We start from the raw sequence: 16,707 nt of genomic DNA on the forward strand, positions 1-16,707 counted from the left end.
GCAAAAGTTTTTCTATCTTGTAAGCGGCTGCATTAGTTAAGGTGCAGTTTCATTTTTTTGCAACATTACATTGAAGAACATTTATTAATAAAGTACATAAAAATATTATGTGGAATTGGCATGTTCGAAGTGTTCTGTAATTGTACAGTTGAAAGACATAACAAAATTTGTTCATTAATTGTCGTACATTTATAGGTGAAACTTTGTGTGATTATGTATTCTTCATCAGGAATTTTTATTGGTTAAAAAGGGACCTAGGATACTAGCCTTACATTCACCTCTCCAAGATAACGGACGGTTATACAGAAAACCATTTATGGAAATATCATCCGAGGTTATATAAGAATTACTGTGTGGTTTTTATTTGATTCAAAGCCAGTTTGGGGCTCCAGTATACGGAGGTCATGAAAGAATAAATGAAAATACAAGAATAAATGAAATCGAAACAAAATAAAAACAGAGGGTAGGGCTGTAGACATTTTTTTATTATTGTTGCAGCGATTAGATCTTACAGAAATAAGAAACGTGAATGGGTCATTTTATAAAAAGCGTTCTTGCAGGCGTCCTTCCCAGTGCTTTTGCAATTGTATTCTTGTATTCTACACCTTTCTTAAATAACATGCTGTTTTCTTTTAGAAAATGAGTTAATGTTTGTGCATCCATGTCATATATGCTGTATGTTGTGTGTGTGTTTAACTCCAGCTCTTGAAGAACTGTTTAAAAAGCACAGATTCACGACCCTGGGGGAGAATCTCCACCTGAGAACAAGAGAAAATGTTGGTGACTTTTCACATCCTACTTTTATAACTCAAGAGCTCCACATTCGGTTTATGTAAGAGAAAACAATGACAATGGCATGTTAATTATTTTACCTGTGTTTGCATCCTGGGATAGTTCATTTCAGTAATAAACTCGTCTGCCACCTTAAGAGCGACCCTCTTCTCCTCTGCATTGGCTCCATTCCCTGTCAATCATTATACCAAAGCAATTCATTTTCCTGTGAACCCACTGCCCCTAACTCACACACCCATGAGAGAATCACAGATGAGATCTCTTTAATATCTTAGGTATTTCCCCTAGACATCAGTAAGATTAAATGAAGAACAAAAGAAGAAGTCTCCTGAATCTTACGTATCATTTGGTATCATAAACAATTTTAAAGAATCACCTTTCCAAACATAGATCTTTCCATTAGATCCATTGTCCAGTATGAAGCAGTCATCTTTCTCCAATAGCTCTTGACTGAACAGTCCTCTGTCACATAGTTTTGTCAAGGTCATTTGGCCTGTTGCATTGGACACCTGAGAAAAAATATATATATTTTCTTTAAAGTTGCATTCTTTACCTCAAGTGTGGAAATATGCACTCAGGTCATCTTTGTTATTGAATTGATAGCTTGATTCATTTAGACTATTTTCAATAGAAAGCACAGTTTTAATGCACATTACACTGGAAACCTGACCTTGTAAAGAGAGGCAGCATTGGCAACATCTGCAGCAGCATCCTCCTCTGTTGAGCCCTCTTTCAGTGATGGGATTGGACCAAGTGCCTTTCAGGTAAACACAGAGGTGTAAAGCTTTTTTCCTCAATGCCTATAGAGTCCTACAACTTTGCATGGTGAAAAGCATATTGATGTGTGCAAATCACCTGAACCATCTCTAGTGGTTCCTCTCCCTCGATCACATCAATGATGCAAGCTTTGCCATTCCTCTCCGTGTCTCTGATCAGCATTGCTATTTCACGCACCTTCTGTCGTTCAAACATGTTGGCTTTTGAGCCGCTCCATGCCACTATGGTCTGATCACATACACACATTTATGTCCACATATATTTTACACTGAGTTGAAAATTCTTTCATAATTTATCTACCATCTTGCTATTCCAAACCTGTAAGCCATTCATTCTTCTGCAGAACACAAAATAAGACGTTTTCAAGAATGCTGGCAACCAAACAAAATTGGACCCCATTCACTGTCATTGTATGGGCATAAAACCACCAAGAAACTTCCACAAAAGAAATAGCCAAATACAGGTTTTAAGTGACATGAGGGTAAATAAATGATGACAGAATTTTTATTTTGGGGGAACTATACCTTCCAAGCTTACTCCGAAGTGTATGATAAACACACATAAACAAACGGACCTACTGTACCTCTCCCAAGTCCAGTATGAAACAATCCCCCTTGTTGAAGCTTCCCCAGCTAAGCTCCACCTCTCTTGCTCTGATGTTTTTCTTTCCTTTGACCTGGTAAAGATGCGTAACCGGGCCAGTCCTTGACCTGGCACTCTTGAACCCAGACTCCACCCCTCCCTCCTGAGACGGGATAAGAATAATCCACTGTTTCCAACGTACTCTGATAAACACGGTTACACCCTACATTTTATGTAGATTCGTTTTTTTCTACTCTTCTGGCTATCTCTCCCTCCACTCACTCACCTTGTAGCTGACTCCTTTGGGAAAGAGTGCCATGAACTCAGGTGACTCATAGCCTTGCACCTGTCTGTGTTGTACTGGCTCTCCTCCTAAGAAGCTGTCCAGCTGTGTCGCCAGCATCGCACATGCACCCTGCTCGTCCCGAGACGACTTCTCACCTAGAGTAAAGCAGGAGAGCCAACAGTAGAAACTTACATCGAAAAACTCAAACTGCTCTTTTTAATGTTAACACACATGTATACAAACAATTCTGGAAAGAAACATCCTCATAGCCGTTCACTGTGTCCAAACATTAACTTAGTTACATGATACAGATTTTACAGTAAAAGTGCCTCAAAACCCTTCATTATTTAAAAAAAAGAAATAAAAACAGTCATCTTTTCTGTACATTCACAATCACATACACACCCATCCACATGTGCAGATCACTTCCATCCCTTCCTTGGTTGCTGAGCACAATGTAAGCATCCCCGTTGTAGAACACACTATACTGCAATGGGTCAAGAAGCACAGCCTTCATCTTCTCCACCCTCCAGACCCACAGCCCCGGCTCTCTCACCTCAAGGGTAAACTGGCTGGGTGCCGCACGCAGATTGAGCATCTTGCTGAAGGAAGCAGAAAGAGTGGGTACAGTTTATACGTGGAGATTGGGGGAAGGATGGGACTTGTTATGAAGAAGGCAACAGATGAAGAGAGGAGGAGGTGAGATAAGAAAAGGGGGAATGAAGCGAGGAGAAAGGGAGAGTGGATGAGAGAGAGAGAGAGAGAGAGAGAGAGTGTGTGTGCAGGAATAAGAGGTAACTTGGTGTAGCAAAGAGGATCTAAAAGGAGATCAAAGGAGGGGATGAGAGGTGAAAGATTTTTTTTTATTTTAGTTATTTTAGTTAAGGAACAAGAAAAAGAGTGTAAATATAGAATAAAAGAAATACAGAAGGTGAAAGACAAACATTTAAAAGGTTGTGAAAGAGAGCCAAAGAGGGAAAATAGAAAAACATAACAGAAAGTCGGAAAAGTTATGTTTGATGAGGGTGAAAGACGGAAAGAAGTGTGGGTCGAGCAGGGATGATGGGGCAAGCCTTGATCCAGGCGGGATCCTTAAGGTCAGGGGTCAGAAATAGAAGCAGAGCACGGGATTGCAGGCTCCATTTAAGAGAGACAATAGGAAGGCCAATGGGAGGTGAGAGCAGCGAGATCACATATAATAGAGCTGTAAAATGAGATGCAATTGTGCCACACAAATAATTTATGAGGCCAACTGTTCCACAGCCATACAGACACGCAACTACATATTACCAGCCACGCACACCAAAGACAGATCGACAGATCAAGAGAAGAAGTTCTGTCCCAGTCACTGCGTTTACAGTGATTACTTAATGGGATTTGCTGGTCAGCAGGGAGGTCACAAATAAAAGAGAATCACCAGAGAGTGACGCATTAGACTGCTCTCACATGTTTGGTGGTGAAATATCCTGATTTAGATCATTGCAAACATCAAACTGAAATCCAGTCTTTTAAATATTTTGAGAACAAGATGAATAATGTCTTTCCTCTTCGGTTATAGACCTTTTCATCGGATGCGCCCGCTACTGACCCCCTGATAACTTCACTGTTTGGCTAGTGTCTAATAATATAACTATTTATTGTTTATTTTATTTATGTTAATATTTATTTGTATTATTATTTTACAGTATAATAATTGTACTAAATAAACGATTTGTTGAATTTTGTTGTATGTTGAACAATTTGTTGAATGGGTCCCATAGTTCGGTCGCATTTCAACAAACCGTATGGTACATTGGAATTCAATACAAAATATTGGAGAGACAATTTTAGGTAAAAGTTCTTCTCGATTTCTTTTGATGGTAATCATAAATAATCTACAGGCCCTCTAAAGTTTGTGAATGTGTACAGGAAGTTCAGTTGGGTGGGTCAGAAAAGTCTGCATACGCAGTATCGTTTATTTATGTTGAAAAGATGAAACCATCCATATTAGCCTGAATCGTTCATGTGGTGATGTAGCATAGTCTATTTGATGTTCTTTACCCCTCCTTCTCTCACTTCCTTATTTCTATTAAGTCTAGTATTATTAGAATGATAGAATTCTGCAAAGTAAAGAACACAAAAATGTGAAAATAATAAAAAAAAATGAGAAGATGACATGTAAGATGTCGTCCCAATATTGTAGGAGGCAAATGCAATTAATAAAAAATATGTCTGCCTCTTTTTTGTTATTCAGACGGAAAATGTTGGGTTTCGAATTGCTGACACAGATTTAGGTTCAATTCAACAAAAGGACGAAAAAGACCATCAACTGTGTCGTCAAGGTCCAAAGAGATTAAATTGAATCAGAAGACAAGTAATAAAACAGACAGTGTAATAAATGATTACACAAGTAAAATACATCTGATGAAAAGTACTACAAAGAATTTGTGATGTTGCAAAAAGAAAACAAATGATGAAGTAAAATAACAAAACAAAGAAATTTACATTTCATATAACTTAATAAAAACATTGGAATCAAGAAATGAATATCGAAATTCATTGTCAAAACAATTATAAGCGTTAAGGAATGTTTTTCTCAAATCTTATGAAATATAAAAAATTACACATTTTAGCAATATATTTTTTAGTTGTCTGTCAATTCTCATTAAACTTACCTTTAATGTAACAGTGTTGATGACAGTCCAACTACACACAGCTCTTAAATGTAACTATTGCCTGAATACTCGCCTCTGGTGCACACTTGACTGACTTGCTTTATAACTTCCTGTCATTTTTCTCTTTCAGTAACCTACAGATGCTGGGCACGGTTATTGAGGCATTGGCTGAATGGTGCTGTTGATGTGAAGACAAAAGCGTATTAACCAAATGATTAGCCGCAGGGTGAGTTCTCACATCTGTTGGAAACAAGTTGTTTTTGAATGCTTAGCAAAACATTCTAGTAACTGCATAAGCAAAAAAGAGTCAGGGTGGGAAAGAAAGAAACATTTCTCAAAATATATATATTTTTATTTTACATATTCCGTCATATACAGGTTTTGAATAACAAGAGGGTAAATTAATGATAACAGAATTTTTCTTTTTGGTTAAATTATCCGTTTGATCAAAAAGAGCAACAGGGCAATTCCAGCATTATGGATGTGACATTTTGGGTTATGGACGTGACATAAAAATGCTCAGAGAATGAATTTGTTATGATTATATTGAACCATCTGTTTATATTTTACTGAACCCTTGTTGATAGAGTCTAAACATCAAAAAATGTCAGTCTATGAAAAATGATTCTGTTTTAAAAAAGGGAAATAAACATGCGTTATGGATTTGACAAAAAAAGGACGCAGTTTTTGGGAGACGATAAACTTTGTAGGATTTCTGTAAAATAAAATGCACAATCCTGAAGTGATAATACCCAATGAATGGAGAAGGGATGCCTTTTTATAGACATTAAAATGGTTACTTTATTGTCATTTTCATGTGTCCATTTATGAGGAATATGTAGCTTTATGGATGTGACAATCCTGAAAATATCCACTAAATCCACTAAAAATAAAATAAATGTTTTAAAAATTTGAAGAGAAATCTCACATGGGTATTTGAACCACCAAATGTTAATTTCTGTGCTATTACCATAGTAAAAATCACTGGTAAAACCAATTTTTAAGTGGTGATTTCTTAATTTGGTAAGGTTGACATGGTATTGTCAATAACATATGTTTGAAAATGTGACCTAATGAACTTGAGGCCTTCTTTGCATAGAAATGTCATACCACTGTTAGGCACCAGAGGTCACTAGTTAGCGATGTGATGACAAAAATAACAGTTTTGTTTAATTTTGTTAATAAATTCTTATATTGGTTTTGGTTCATTTTGGTTTTTATTGGATTTTACAGATAATGTACACACGTTAGACTTGATTAAAATTTCATTAATAAAAAGTTAGAGCTCAATCTTCATCATTTACTCAGCTCTAGCCCATATCACAAACCATGTTAAAATTTTGTAAATCCTGATTGACAATTCCATGCAAATGTCAACTTTAGGATGAAAAAGTCTCGTTTTTACCAAGGATGATATGTCATTTATCAATATTTGGTGCACTTTTAGAAGCACTTTTATATGTTTTTAAAGCAACTGTTTTTCATCGTCAGGTGAGTGAATTGTCACATCCATAACAGACTATTGTCCTCATAAATGAACACATGAACATTGAAATAAAATATATTTTTTGGTCTCTTCTCCATGTGTTGGGTATCATTGCTTCTGGTTTGTGCATTTTAATTCACAGAAATCTACAAAGTATGATCTATCAAAATCCTTGATGCTTTACTTTTCCTCTTTGAAAATAGAAAACTTGTGTAGACTGATACTTTTCTCTGATGTCTGGGGTTTAGTAAAATATAAACAGGTAATTCAATATATTGGTAATTAATACACTCTCTGAAATGTTTTTTTAAGGTTTAACTAAACATGTCACCGTTTAAAAATTCCTTTTTGTAGTGTTTTAGGTATTATTACACCCCCCTCCCCTCCCAACATAATCCAGCACATACAACTAGACACCATTACAGTTTCCATTAAACCCAATACCGTTCCCATTCTTCTGTGTTTTAGGCACTCTTTTTTGTAAGCAGGGAGTGACAGACAGAACAGGTAATGTTTTATGGCTCCATATTTACAGTTGAAAAAAGCCGTTAGCCCTTCCTTTGTACTGTTTTTATTTCAAGACAGTTGAAGAAGAATTACTTTGGCGTGAACGCGCCCTGATCCGGTGACGTCACGGCTGCAGCTGTTCACTTCACTTCAGTTCGTCTTGAATGTATTTTACAGGAGACGGCACGAGTTTTTCGACTCAGCAGCATTAATACAGCGACGAAAGCACCGAGTTTTTGTCACGTATTACCAACACATGCTTTATATTTGGACGGATGCGGAGCGAGGTTCACCTGAAGATCGCCATTGATACGGCTTTGCCGAAGAACTAGACTTTGTTTGTTTAGCAGTTTGGGTTACTGTAGAACCTTTGGTATGTCAAAATAACTTGTTTTCTCAACGTTTTACAATTATTTACAAAATTTGGACATTTGTCGTTAACTACGTTACAGTTCCGTTTTATCTAAAACGCTTTCGCTTTGTCGTCGCTTTACAACGTTAACGTTGACAACGGAAGCGGATTTATTTAAGTGTGGTGATTATCCTTAACTCGCATTCATTGTTTTAACTAAGCAGTAATGCAGTTGGCTGTTTGTTATAATACATTGTGAGTAACAATCTCGTTTGGTACGTGTTATCCTTGTGAATGTTAAACTTAGGCCTTGTCGGGGCCCAGATAACGTTACACCAGATCGTGTTAGGCCAGGAATGTGGTGTCGTCGCCTTACCATAAATTCGCTTTAGGCCTCACGTGATTTACCCTTAAATAGCATTTTGAAGATGCTTGTTAGAGAAACGACCCCATTTGAGTGCTTATTTGACTCATCGTGCAAAATATTAGTTTGGTATTTGCATGTGCCCCTGCAACGACAGGAAACGCTTTGACGTGCACCACGTGATTTGAATAAATAAAATGTTTTTATATGTTTTTTACTGTTTGTCGAAATAATGCCGTTAATTTGTCGCTTGCGGCACGTGTTCTTTTTTGTTCAAAATATTCTGACAGTAACAGCGGCCTCTGGATTTGTTATGCAAATCGTAATACCGGAAGTTGTGCCATTGCCATGCCAGCCAGCGTTCTTTTAGATCTTTGCTTTTTTTGTAGTAGTAGTAGTAGTAGTGATGGCCTTAATGTTATATTCAATAATCTACATTGAAAGATTGTATTGTCTTTTTTTAATTCTACCAAAGACAGGTAAACAAAGGTCAAAATGGTGAGACCTCATTCAGGATCTCCTCGTTCCAAACACAGGTAGTGCTTGCTGTATATGTATATTAAATTAGATGCGTTTATGTACAATTCATATGAAGTTGTTGCCTCTACATGTTTCACCTTTTTTTTCTTCTGCAGGCCTTTCTCAGACAACTTCAACAACATGAATCACGAGAGGCGATTTGGCCCTCCTTCAAGAAGCCCAAGAGGTTTTAGAGGACCTCCTGGAAAAGCCCCATCCAGCTGGAGAGAGAGCAACAGCGGTGGACGCCAGCCATACCTCAAGAGGCCCTCATACATGGGTGAACGTAAAGAGAGACATGGACATTGGATGCAACAGAACCAGGATCAGTTCCATGCCTTTCCAAGTTCACAGGATTCACACCGGGACCGCAGAAGGCCTTCGCCTCCCCGCTCAGGACGCATTCCCTCAGTTCAGCACAGGCAGTCTCCACACGGTCCAACTGAACCACCTAGTCACAGACCACCACTCTTCCACGCAAAACACATGAGCCACCCATCTCCGTCTCGCCCATTTCATGGACCTCCAGCAGAACGAAGGGTTCCATCTCCTCATGGTTCCTTCAGGGGTCCACAGCGACGCCAAAGTCCTTTTCAAGAGCATGAGAGGAGCTGGGGGCCTGCACCTCGTGAGAGGCCTTTTGGCCGACCACTACTTGGGGGGCAGAACTGGAATTGGCCAGGAGGTCACATGCACCCCCTCAGTGGGGATTCTAGGCTCTCTGGCCCACCCCAGAGAAAACCAAGGGAGTTTCACGGAAGGAGTTCAAATCAAGAGAGGTACAAGAATGAAGCGGTGCAGGCTGGGTAAAGTGATAAAGAGATAAGGCTTTAAATGCACGTTTAAGTGTTAAATTGCAGAAACCAGTACACTGCAGGGCCATGAGAGTAAATCCCAGCTTCCTTCAGTGTTCTGTCATTGTAAAGTGATAAAGCCCATACCGTACAGTCTGGAGAAAATATAAAACCATTTGAGGTTCTTAAAGTTATACTGGCAAAGATGTGGCACTCAACAGCCTGGGGCTGGATCTAAATTAATAGAAGTTATAAGCTTCCACACAGCTCGAGCAGCAGAAACTGGCATTGTAACCCACATGTTTGTATTGTTTGTAATGGATATGTAGGTGGTCTGCAGAGGGAGATCAGCGTCCACCGCATCATGGAGGAGTGGGACGAGAGTTTCGACGCCCCAGCATGGATTGGGCACACAGAGGAGATGCCAGTCCACACCCACGACCCCCTTACCGATCACAGGCATGGAAGCCAGGTCCGCCGCCATCTGGCTCGTCTTCCAGATTCTATCCTCCTCTGCGACCCCATGAAAGGCCAATGGGACGCCCAATGAAGAGGAATATTCAAGAGTTCAGACGGCAGCCCCCTCCAGGTGGGTTGGAGAATGGACCACCGAAGCGCTTCCGCAGAGAGCTGTCAGTGAGACCTCTTCTTCAAAGGGGCTTCAGAGGTTTGACCCTTAACGATAAGAGTCGACTGCTAAAGGCACGAAAGTTCAGGGCTGAGTCGGTGACCAGGTTCAGGATGCCCTCGCCGAGGCCAAGAATTGCAGACAGAGACCAGAAAGCCAAGTCTCAGACAGCACCACGGCATAGCAAAGATTCCACAGGAGTTCAACCGCGCAAGGTGTCCTTGAAAAAAGGTTTACCGTCAACCAGAGAGTCATCGCCCAACACGGACTCCAAGACAGCCAAGCCTAAGAGGGACTACGAAACAAAGGTGGAATCCCGTCGCTCTGTGAGCGCACACAGGTATGGTATCATCCCTCACACTGTGGCAATGGGGGCGTGATGTTTAGAAGGTCAAGCTTCCTGTTTTTCAATGGCACAACTTTCAGCAAAAGGGGTGTCACCTTATCAGATGAAATGGATGAGGAGAGAAAAAGAAATCATGCCTGTTTTCCTCATTATTGTCACCGATAAGATGTTAAACGTCTGTCATTGCCTAGACTATCTCTGTCCTTGTCAAGCGAATGTGATGTGTCTGAGCAAGGGGTCTCTTTCAAGCGTTACAGATTCACAGTCTCTTTTTGTTCTTCCTCAATGTCAGTTCATCTGCAAAAGTCAAATGTCATCTCAAAATGTCCACAACAATGAATCCATATGCGAAGAGATGTTTAATGTTTTCAGAGGAGAAGAATCTTTTTACGCCTTAATCTGAAGTGTTTGCAGAAGGATCTTTCTTGTTTTACCTGCAATGGCCTCACTTTAAGCCACAAGTAAAATAATGGGCTGTCCGGATGTCTCAAACATTAGAAAAACATCAAGAAAAATCTATAATTCAGTCTTCTCACGGATGGTGGATAGTATGTCTTGGTAAATGGACATAGAAAGGACATTATTTTTTTAACGCTAAAGATGATGATGATGAACAACTGCAAAAAAGCTCAATTATTGCTGATTCGTAAGCATTGTAGATTTATTTTATGGGAACGACATCAAAAGATAATGTAGATGTTTCGCTGGATGAAGCAAAAGATCGACTGTGGGGCTGAACTCTGCCGCAACCTTTTAGCAGGAACAAGAATTTCTTGATTGTATGAATGCTTATGATACATCGCAAGAAGATAAAGGAACTGAAATCAGTTGACGCCCTTACACCTAATGAAACTGTAAGATTTCAAGTGGCAATGATCAAGAAATTAAACTCCAATCAGTCCAATAAGCTCAAATATGAAGAAGCTACAACCAAAAAAAGTCCTTATTGTCTGAAAGCTACAATGATGATGAAGATATCAATGACCCAAGATGCCCTGCAGATCAATTCTGAACCCAAGACCTGGTCCATTTGTTCTTACTAAAACAAGGCTGCCAAAATATCAACAATTACTTAGTTAACTGTTCAACAGAACATGAAGGTTATTACAAAGCAAAGTTTTGCTCCAAATATGTACCACTTCAGTCAAGATGGATGATATACATGAAACTCACTCTGTATCTTTCCACAAACCATTTGGTTTGAAGATTCTGCTATTCAATCAAAGGAAACTTTCCAGGAAAAAAAATAAGCCAGTACTCATAAGATTTCTTTACTCAAAAGCATGGAGGAGAGCACCGCTAAGCAAAGCAGCATTTGGATTTTTGGATTGAAATCTGAAAGGCACAAGAGTTCAATCTTAATTCACCAAGATTCTGATGCAGTAGATTGAGAGAAAATGGCAAAAGGAACATCTCTGGCTTGTCTGGATAAAACTGAAGCATCTACATCGCTTGATGATCTTTGGAGAAAATGGGTTGACTTTTTGGAGCGTATGATGATTCCTACACTGCATTCTTCAATCTGATCATTCAGTCCACCAATATCTGTTATTCGCATTAGTGAAAGGAAGCCTGCTAAAGGCCAGGGTGAATCAGGGAAAATTTATCTACCAATTCAAACTGAAGCATGGAGATGATGGGCTTGCTTTGCTGTAAGTACCCATGTAGTAATCCATAATTGGTCCTTTGGTGCATTTGCAACAGTACAGTTGGGGACGCTTGAGTAATTTTGTATGAAGTGTTCATTTTCTCTCCTCCGTTCACAAGGCACTCATAGTTTATTCCACTTAGAAAACAAAATTACATTTTTGCATGCATTTGTTTGTATGGTTTAAAAATTCCAGTTGCTTATATCATGCTTAAGTGTCCAGAAAATTAAGATTACTTGTTCAAACATCTGCTTTGCAATTTGTTCAGCTCCTCACCAATAGACAGACGTCTATCACGTGACCTTGTTGTGGTTTCCCATTGGGAGGCGGGACACAAACCCAGCACCAGCCCTAAGAATAGTGCACCCTGGAGGAATCGGGCCCCCAAAAACAAGACGGGTAAGGAGCATTGTAATAGTTTTTGCTGAATCAATATTTTGCTGAAGTTTCATCCTATTTTACTCGAGTTTCTTCCCATTTCGTTTTGCAGAAATTTTTGAATCTGATGGGAATTTAACACTGAATGAACGCTTTACCAAGCTACACAGTCCTGGCAGCTCTTCACAAGACCAGAAGGACAGACGGTACATGAGACTTTTTAGTCTAGATCCATTATAGTTTACAAACTTGAATTGTTTTCTCTAATATTTAGGATATTTAAAAGGATTCATATTTTTGCAAAATTTGTAAATGCAATGTGTTTTTATTTTTTAGGCCCTCTGGAAGTTCAGAAAAATCCATGGGGAAACCTGGTTCTTTTACGGTAATAGACTCCCTACATTGATAAAGATGCATATTTGATTTTTACAATTATTATTATCAAACCTTTGCCAGTGGACTAATTTATAGATATTTTCTCTGTTCATAGAGACCTAATTTCCCCCCAGTTGGTGGAGTAAAAACAGGATCAGCCCCTGATGGAATTCCTAGAAAACCCTTGATGGTAGGTGAAGAATTTTTGCAACTGGCCAAAACATTGAGAATATTTCATATATATATTTTATTCGTATGGATTTGTAAAGGCTGTTGTGATCCTTCACTTTTCAAAGAAATATCTCTCTTTGTATTTTAAGAGCTCTATAATTCCAAGACCACCCTTCATTCAGAAGCCAGTCTTCAAAAAGAGCCAAAGCATCATGTCAAAGTACAAGAACTTGCAGACCCTGCGTCATAAAGTGCCCCATCAGCGGCAAGCCACAAGCTATCGCCGGTGGTGATGCAATGGCAAGTCCCATATCACAATTTTAATAATTTAACCGTTCATTTAACTCTTAACTTTAAAGTTTAACGTAAAATTTACAAATGTGTTTTGCATTTTGTATTTTTTAGATCCTGTTCATCATGCCACGGTGTTTGTTGTTGGACATTGAGCTTCCTTACCCCCTCATATTTCTCATATCTCCTACTGCAAGGCAGTTTTGAATTAATCAGTGTAAAAATGGCAAAAAAATCACCAACGTATATTTTCATTTCTCTATTATTGTTTTGTGGAGTTGTTTTTCTTTAGTATTATTTTGCGCATCATAGATAAAAAGGTTTTGAATTTTGTGCACTACTCCTTTAGAAGGTTAAAGGATATGAGGTAGGGTTATGATTTTTGTAATATAACCTCTAACATGTACAAAACTTTTCTTTAACAGAGGTTTGTGAAAATATGATTTTAGGGTTGGTTCAGATTCTTTCACTATCTCTTGTCATTTTTATGTATATATATATATATTTAGTGTCTGATTATTTGCTTACACAAAATGGACTGTTAATAGATTAAGTTAAATGATGCCTGTAAAATGCTTTGTATGGTGCTTTACGGTTGGTTTCTGGATATGACAGCTGTGTTTTTGATTGGCTGAGCTCCATGTTAATAAATGAGTTCCATGTAATGTTTTGTTTGTAAAGCACCTAGAAAACAATGTACAGCCTTTGTAGTGAGACTCTTTGAATAAAACTGGAACTATCAGCTGTCTTGTGTCCAATGAGATTTCTTGAACCATGATTACTTGAATTATCTGATTTGATCATTACAAGCTTGATTGCAATACCTTTGTATATACTAAGGGTAGCCTTTGATTTCAACCATTCAATTCAAGTTTATTTATATAGCGCTTTTCACAATGTGTATTGTTTCAAAGCAGCTTTACAGGGGCAAACACTAAAGTTAAAACACAGCACAGTGCATGGTATTTATACAACGAGTAAGATCATTCTAATAAATATCTAATTTATAGATAAATTAATGAATGCAGTCTCCCGGTGAGCAGGCCAACACTGCCCCGCTGTGGCGAGGAACCATTTCATGTGAATTTTGAAGAGTATTGGTAGGTTTGGGCTCTACACACTAAACTGGTTAAGTCCTGCCCTCTTACACAGGAGGAGCCATGTGACTAACAAATTTGAATTATTGGTTGTAAAGAATGAAGTTTGCCGAGAGTTGTGTAAAAAGTTACGAAGTTGTGTAGAAGTTCATTAATTATTTCTTCTTGACTTGCTCAGTGGGGGTTCATAAGGTACATTTCTTAAGGCAGATTCAGAACATGTAACTGAATTATGCTAAGCATACACAACTCCCAGACCATTTTTTGGAAAACATCTTTATTAGGTATTTATATGTCAACATTAAATAGCTTGAAGCAAAAAGTCCACAGCTCACCACAAGGAATTGATGACGCAATTCTAAACTACTTGCATATGGTTGCCATTTCTCTCATCTTAACAGCAGTTTGGTTTTTAACAAGCTGGTTCTATAGCATTCAATGAACGTGAATGTGGGATATAAAAGGATTGCTGTTTTTATATTTGTCCTTGATGTTCAGCTATGCCTCAGCCTCTTTGAGAACACTGTCTTTCTGCTGGAAGTAGTCTCTGAACCATGCGATATGCTCCTGTTTCTGCTTAACTGTAAGGTGGTGATTCTTTGCAAGGCCAGTGATCACAAGCTCCATGAAGTGCCTGACTGGACCCTGCCGGGGGAACGAGTCATCCAGGTACTTGTCAAGGAACACATGCTCGTGAAAGGGCACACGACCCTCCTCCTCCAGGCCTGAGGGAAAAGGGTAAAACACAAGATATAAGCAAGCATTATATTGGTTGGCCAAAAGAAAGGAATTTAAACAACATAAATGGAGGGAAAAGGGTTTCTTTTGTGTATATTTTTAAAGAACTTACCAGCCTCGTTGTTGATTGGATATTGCCAAAGCTTGCCCTCTCTGGTCCATTGGATCATCTCCTCAAAACCATTCCGAGGTATCTGATTTGTTGACTGGACAATCTGATTGGCAAGCTCAATATCCCAAAGGGTGGGGCCTAAAGTTAAAAGCAAAATATATATTATTTGACATTGATATACTGAAACATGTCCATTTAGTTATTACTACGAAAATATATAACTGCACTCCTTACTCAGATCTGAAACTGCATCCTGTTCCACAGCAGTAAAGATGTTCAGCCTTTTACCAGTAAAAGGACTCTTCCTTTCAAACAAAATGTACACAGTAGGATTTAATACAAATTTATTAACTTATAAAAGCAAGTAATTAATTAAGTTTTTTTGTTACCTTCTACGCACTGCATCAAGTTCACTGGTAATTCCTCTCTCTTGAGTATATCCCCTGCCATCATCATCGAAACGAATCTGACTAGTCGGCCTTGCACTTGTTCTGCCATTTTGCCTCTTTCCTACTTTCATATCAGCTATTATGTCTCTGAAACAGAAAAGGTTACATGGTTATTACTTCCCACTTAAGTTTTTTCTTGGCTTTCAAAATTCTATTTTGCAGGACCATGATGTTGTTAACACAATAAAACAGATAAGTCGTACCCGATGTTCTGTCCTTCTGCTCTCCTCTGGGTGTCAGGTATGGTTTCATGTTTCCTCAGTTGCTGAAGGAGCTCTGATTCGGCCTGAGGGCTATTGGGCAGCGTGGATGCTGCAGCTGAGGCTGCAGCAACCAGTTCTGGATTTAAAATCTCACTAAATTGAGGAATATTGATCATAATTAAGATTTGTATTTAAATGAATAGAAAACCTATAAATATAATCCATAACTCACCGCTGTGGTAAACCCTCAGCTTTGGCCTGCTGAAACATACTATGCGCACTTTCCACGGTCTTAGGCTCCGGTCTCTCACTGGTCCTTACAATGTTTTGGGGTCTTATTTTACGTTTGGTTGTGACCTCCACCTTCATGGCTCCAAGTAGCTCTAAAAGATTCTCTTTTCCAGTTTTTGTTTTCTCTTGCGGTTTGCTTTCATCAAGTTTACCTGCTTCAGTCTGTGATGGCAATGCCTCTTTTGAAGTTTCAGTTTTCTTTTGTTCATCTTTGATAACCTCTGCAACGGATTCATTCCCCTCTTTTTTCTTGTCTTGTGACAAAGATGTGGTGTTGTCTTTATTTTCACTAGAGGCGATGCTACTGGTGCCTAATAGCCTTTGGCTTGCTTTATCCTTGGGCCTAAAATAAACAAAACAACAACGTAAAATATGTGTTCATACCAAAACCAAAAGCAGTAACATTTAGAAATAATTAGTTTTGTTGGTTGATACTTGAAATCTCTCAAAGAACGTCTAATATCTGACCTGGAGGGAATAACGTAACTCTATTTAACAGTATAATATATCACAATTCATGCATACAATTTGAACAGGAATGACATTTCTGGATAATAATATAAAATATTTTTTATAATGATACACACATTAGTCAATTCCATCATTATGTCACCTGTCAATATATGTAAAATCAACAACTTACCAGAAAACACCTGACGAAGAAAAAAACTCTTCTTTGCATTTCGTGAAAGGTGGTCGTGGGCTCTGCGTGTGAATTAATCCATTTCGGACCTGATAAATATTTATTAACAATCTTCTGTACATGACTGCTCTTTGAGGACCTCAATGTCGTCCGTGCACGTTTCCGTGTGCAGCACAAATAACCATCCTCCGGCTGTCCGAAACGTCTAAAGGTTCCGGGAGCC

At 38.7% G+C, this 16,707-nt stretch overlaps 3 protein-coding genes across 4 annotated transcripts; 1 reads left to right on the forward strand and 2 right to left on the reverse strand.

The window, feature by feature from the left end:
* Nucleotides 1-464: 464 nt before the first annotated feature.
* Nucleotides 465-5,218, reverse strand: capga (capping protein (actin filament), gelsolin-like a). Its single transcript, XM_056746608.1, has 9 exons — nt 5,092-5,218; nt 2,843-3,039; nt 2,438-2,592; nt 2,153-2,314; nt 1,648-1,797; nt 1,463-1,549; nt 1,169-1,301; nt 873-964; nt 465-758 (listed from the first exon to the last, which is right to left on the reverse strand). The coding sequence occupies exons 2-9, from the start codon at nt 3,033-3,035 to the stop codon at nt 693-695; spliced, it is 1,038 nt and encodes a 345-aa protein (XP_056602586.1). The 5' UTR covers nt 3,036-3,039; nt 5,092-5,218; the 3' UTR covers nt 465-692.
* A 1,937-nt stretch (nt 5,219-7,155) lies between these two features.
* Nucleotides 7,156-13,693, forward strand: si:ch211-114c12.2 (uncharacterized protein LOC336578 homolog). 2 transcript variants are annotated; one of them, XM_056746568.1, is made up of 10 exons: nt 7,156-7,457; nt 8,276-8,336; nt 8,436-9,098; nt 9,443-10,081; nt 12,005-12,135; nt 12,227-12,320; nt 12,451-12,499; nt 12,605-12,679; nt 12,810-12,960; nt 13,066-13,693. In XM_056746568.1, exons 2-9 carry the CDS (start codon nt 8,296-8,298, stop codon nt 12,951-12,953), a joined length of 1,836 nt encoding a protein of 611 aa, XP_056602546.1. In that variant the 5' UTR covers nt 7,156-7,457; nt 8,276-8,295; the 3' UTR covers nt 12,954-12,960; nt 13,066-13,693. The 2 variants fall into 2 exon arrangements, with proteins under 2 accessions (XP_056602546.1, XP_056602547.1); XM_056746569.1 differs by having other exon boundaries at nt 8,280-8,336.
* Nucleotides 13,694-14,306: 613 nt separating this feature from the next.
* Nucleotides 14,307-16,669, reverse strand: mrps31 (mitochondrial ribosomal protein S31). The gene is made up of 7 exons (XM_056746664.1): nt 16,485-16,669; nt 15,783-16,184; nt 15,551-15,703; nt 15,288-15,434; nt 15,133-15,203; nt 14,899-15,036; nt 14,307-14,773 (listed from the first exon to the last, which is right to left on the reverse strand). Exons 1-7 carry the CDS (start codon nt 16,604-16,606, stop codon nt 14,547-14,549), a joined length of 1,260 nt encoding a protein of 419 aa, XP_056602642.1. The 5' UTR covers nt 16,607-16,669; the 3' UTR covers nt 14,307-14,546.
* Nucleotides 16,670-16,707: the final 38 nt, after the last annotated feature.

The sequence above is a fragment of the Triplophysa dalaica genome, chromosome 4 (genome assembly GCF_015846415.1).
Source record: "Triplophysa dalaica isolate WHDGS20190420 chromosome 4, ASM1584641v1, whole genome shotgun sequence".
Lineage (NCBI taxonomy): Eukaryota > Metazoa > Chordata > Actinopteri > Cypriniformes > Nemacheilidae > Triplophysa > Triplophysa dalaica.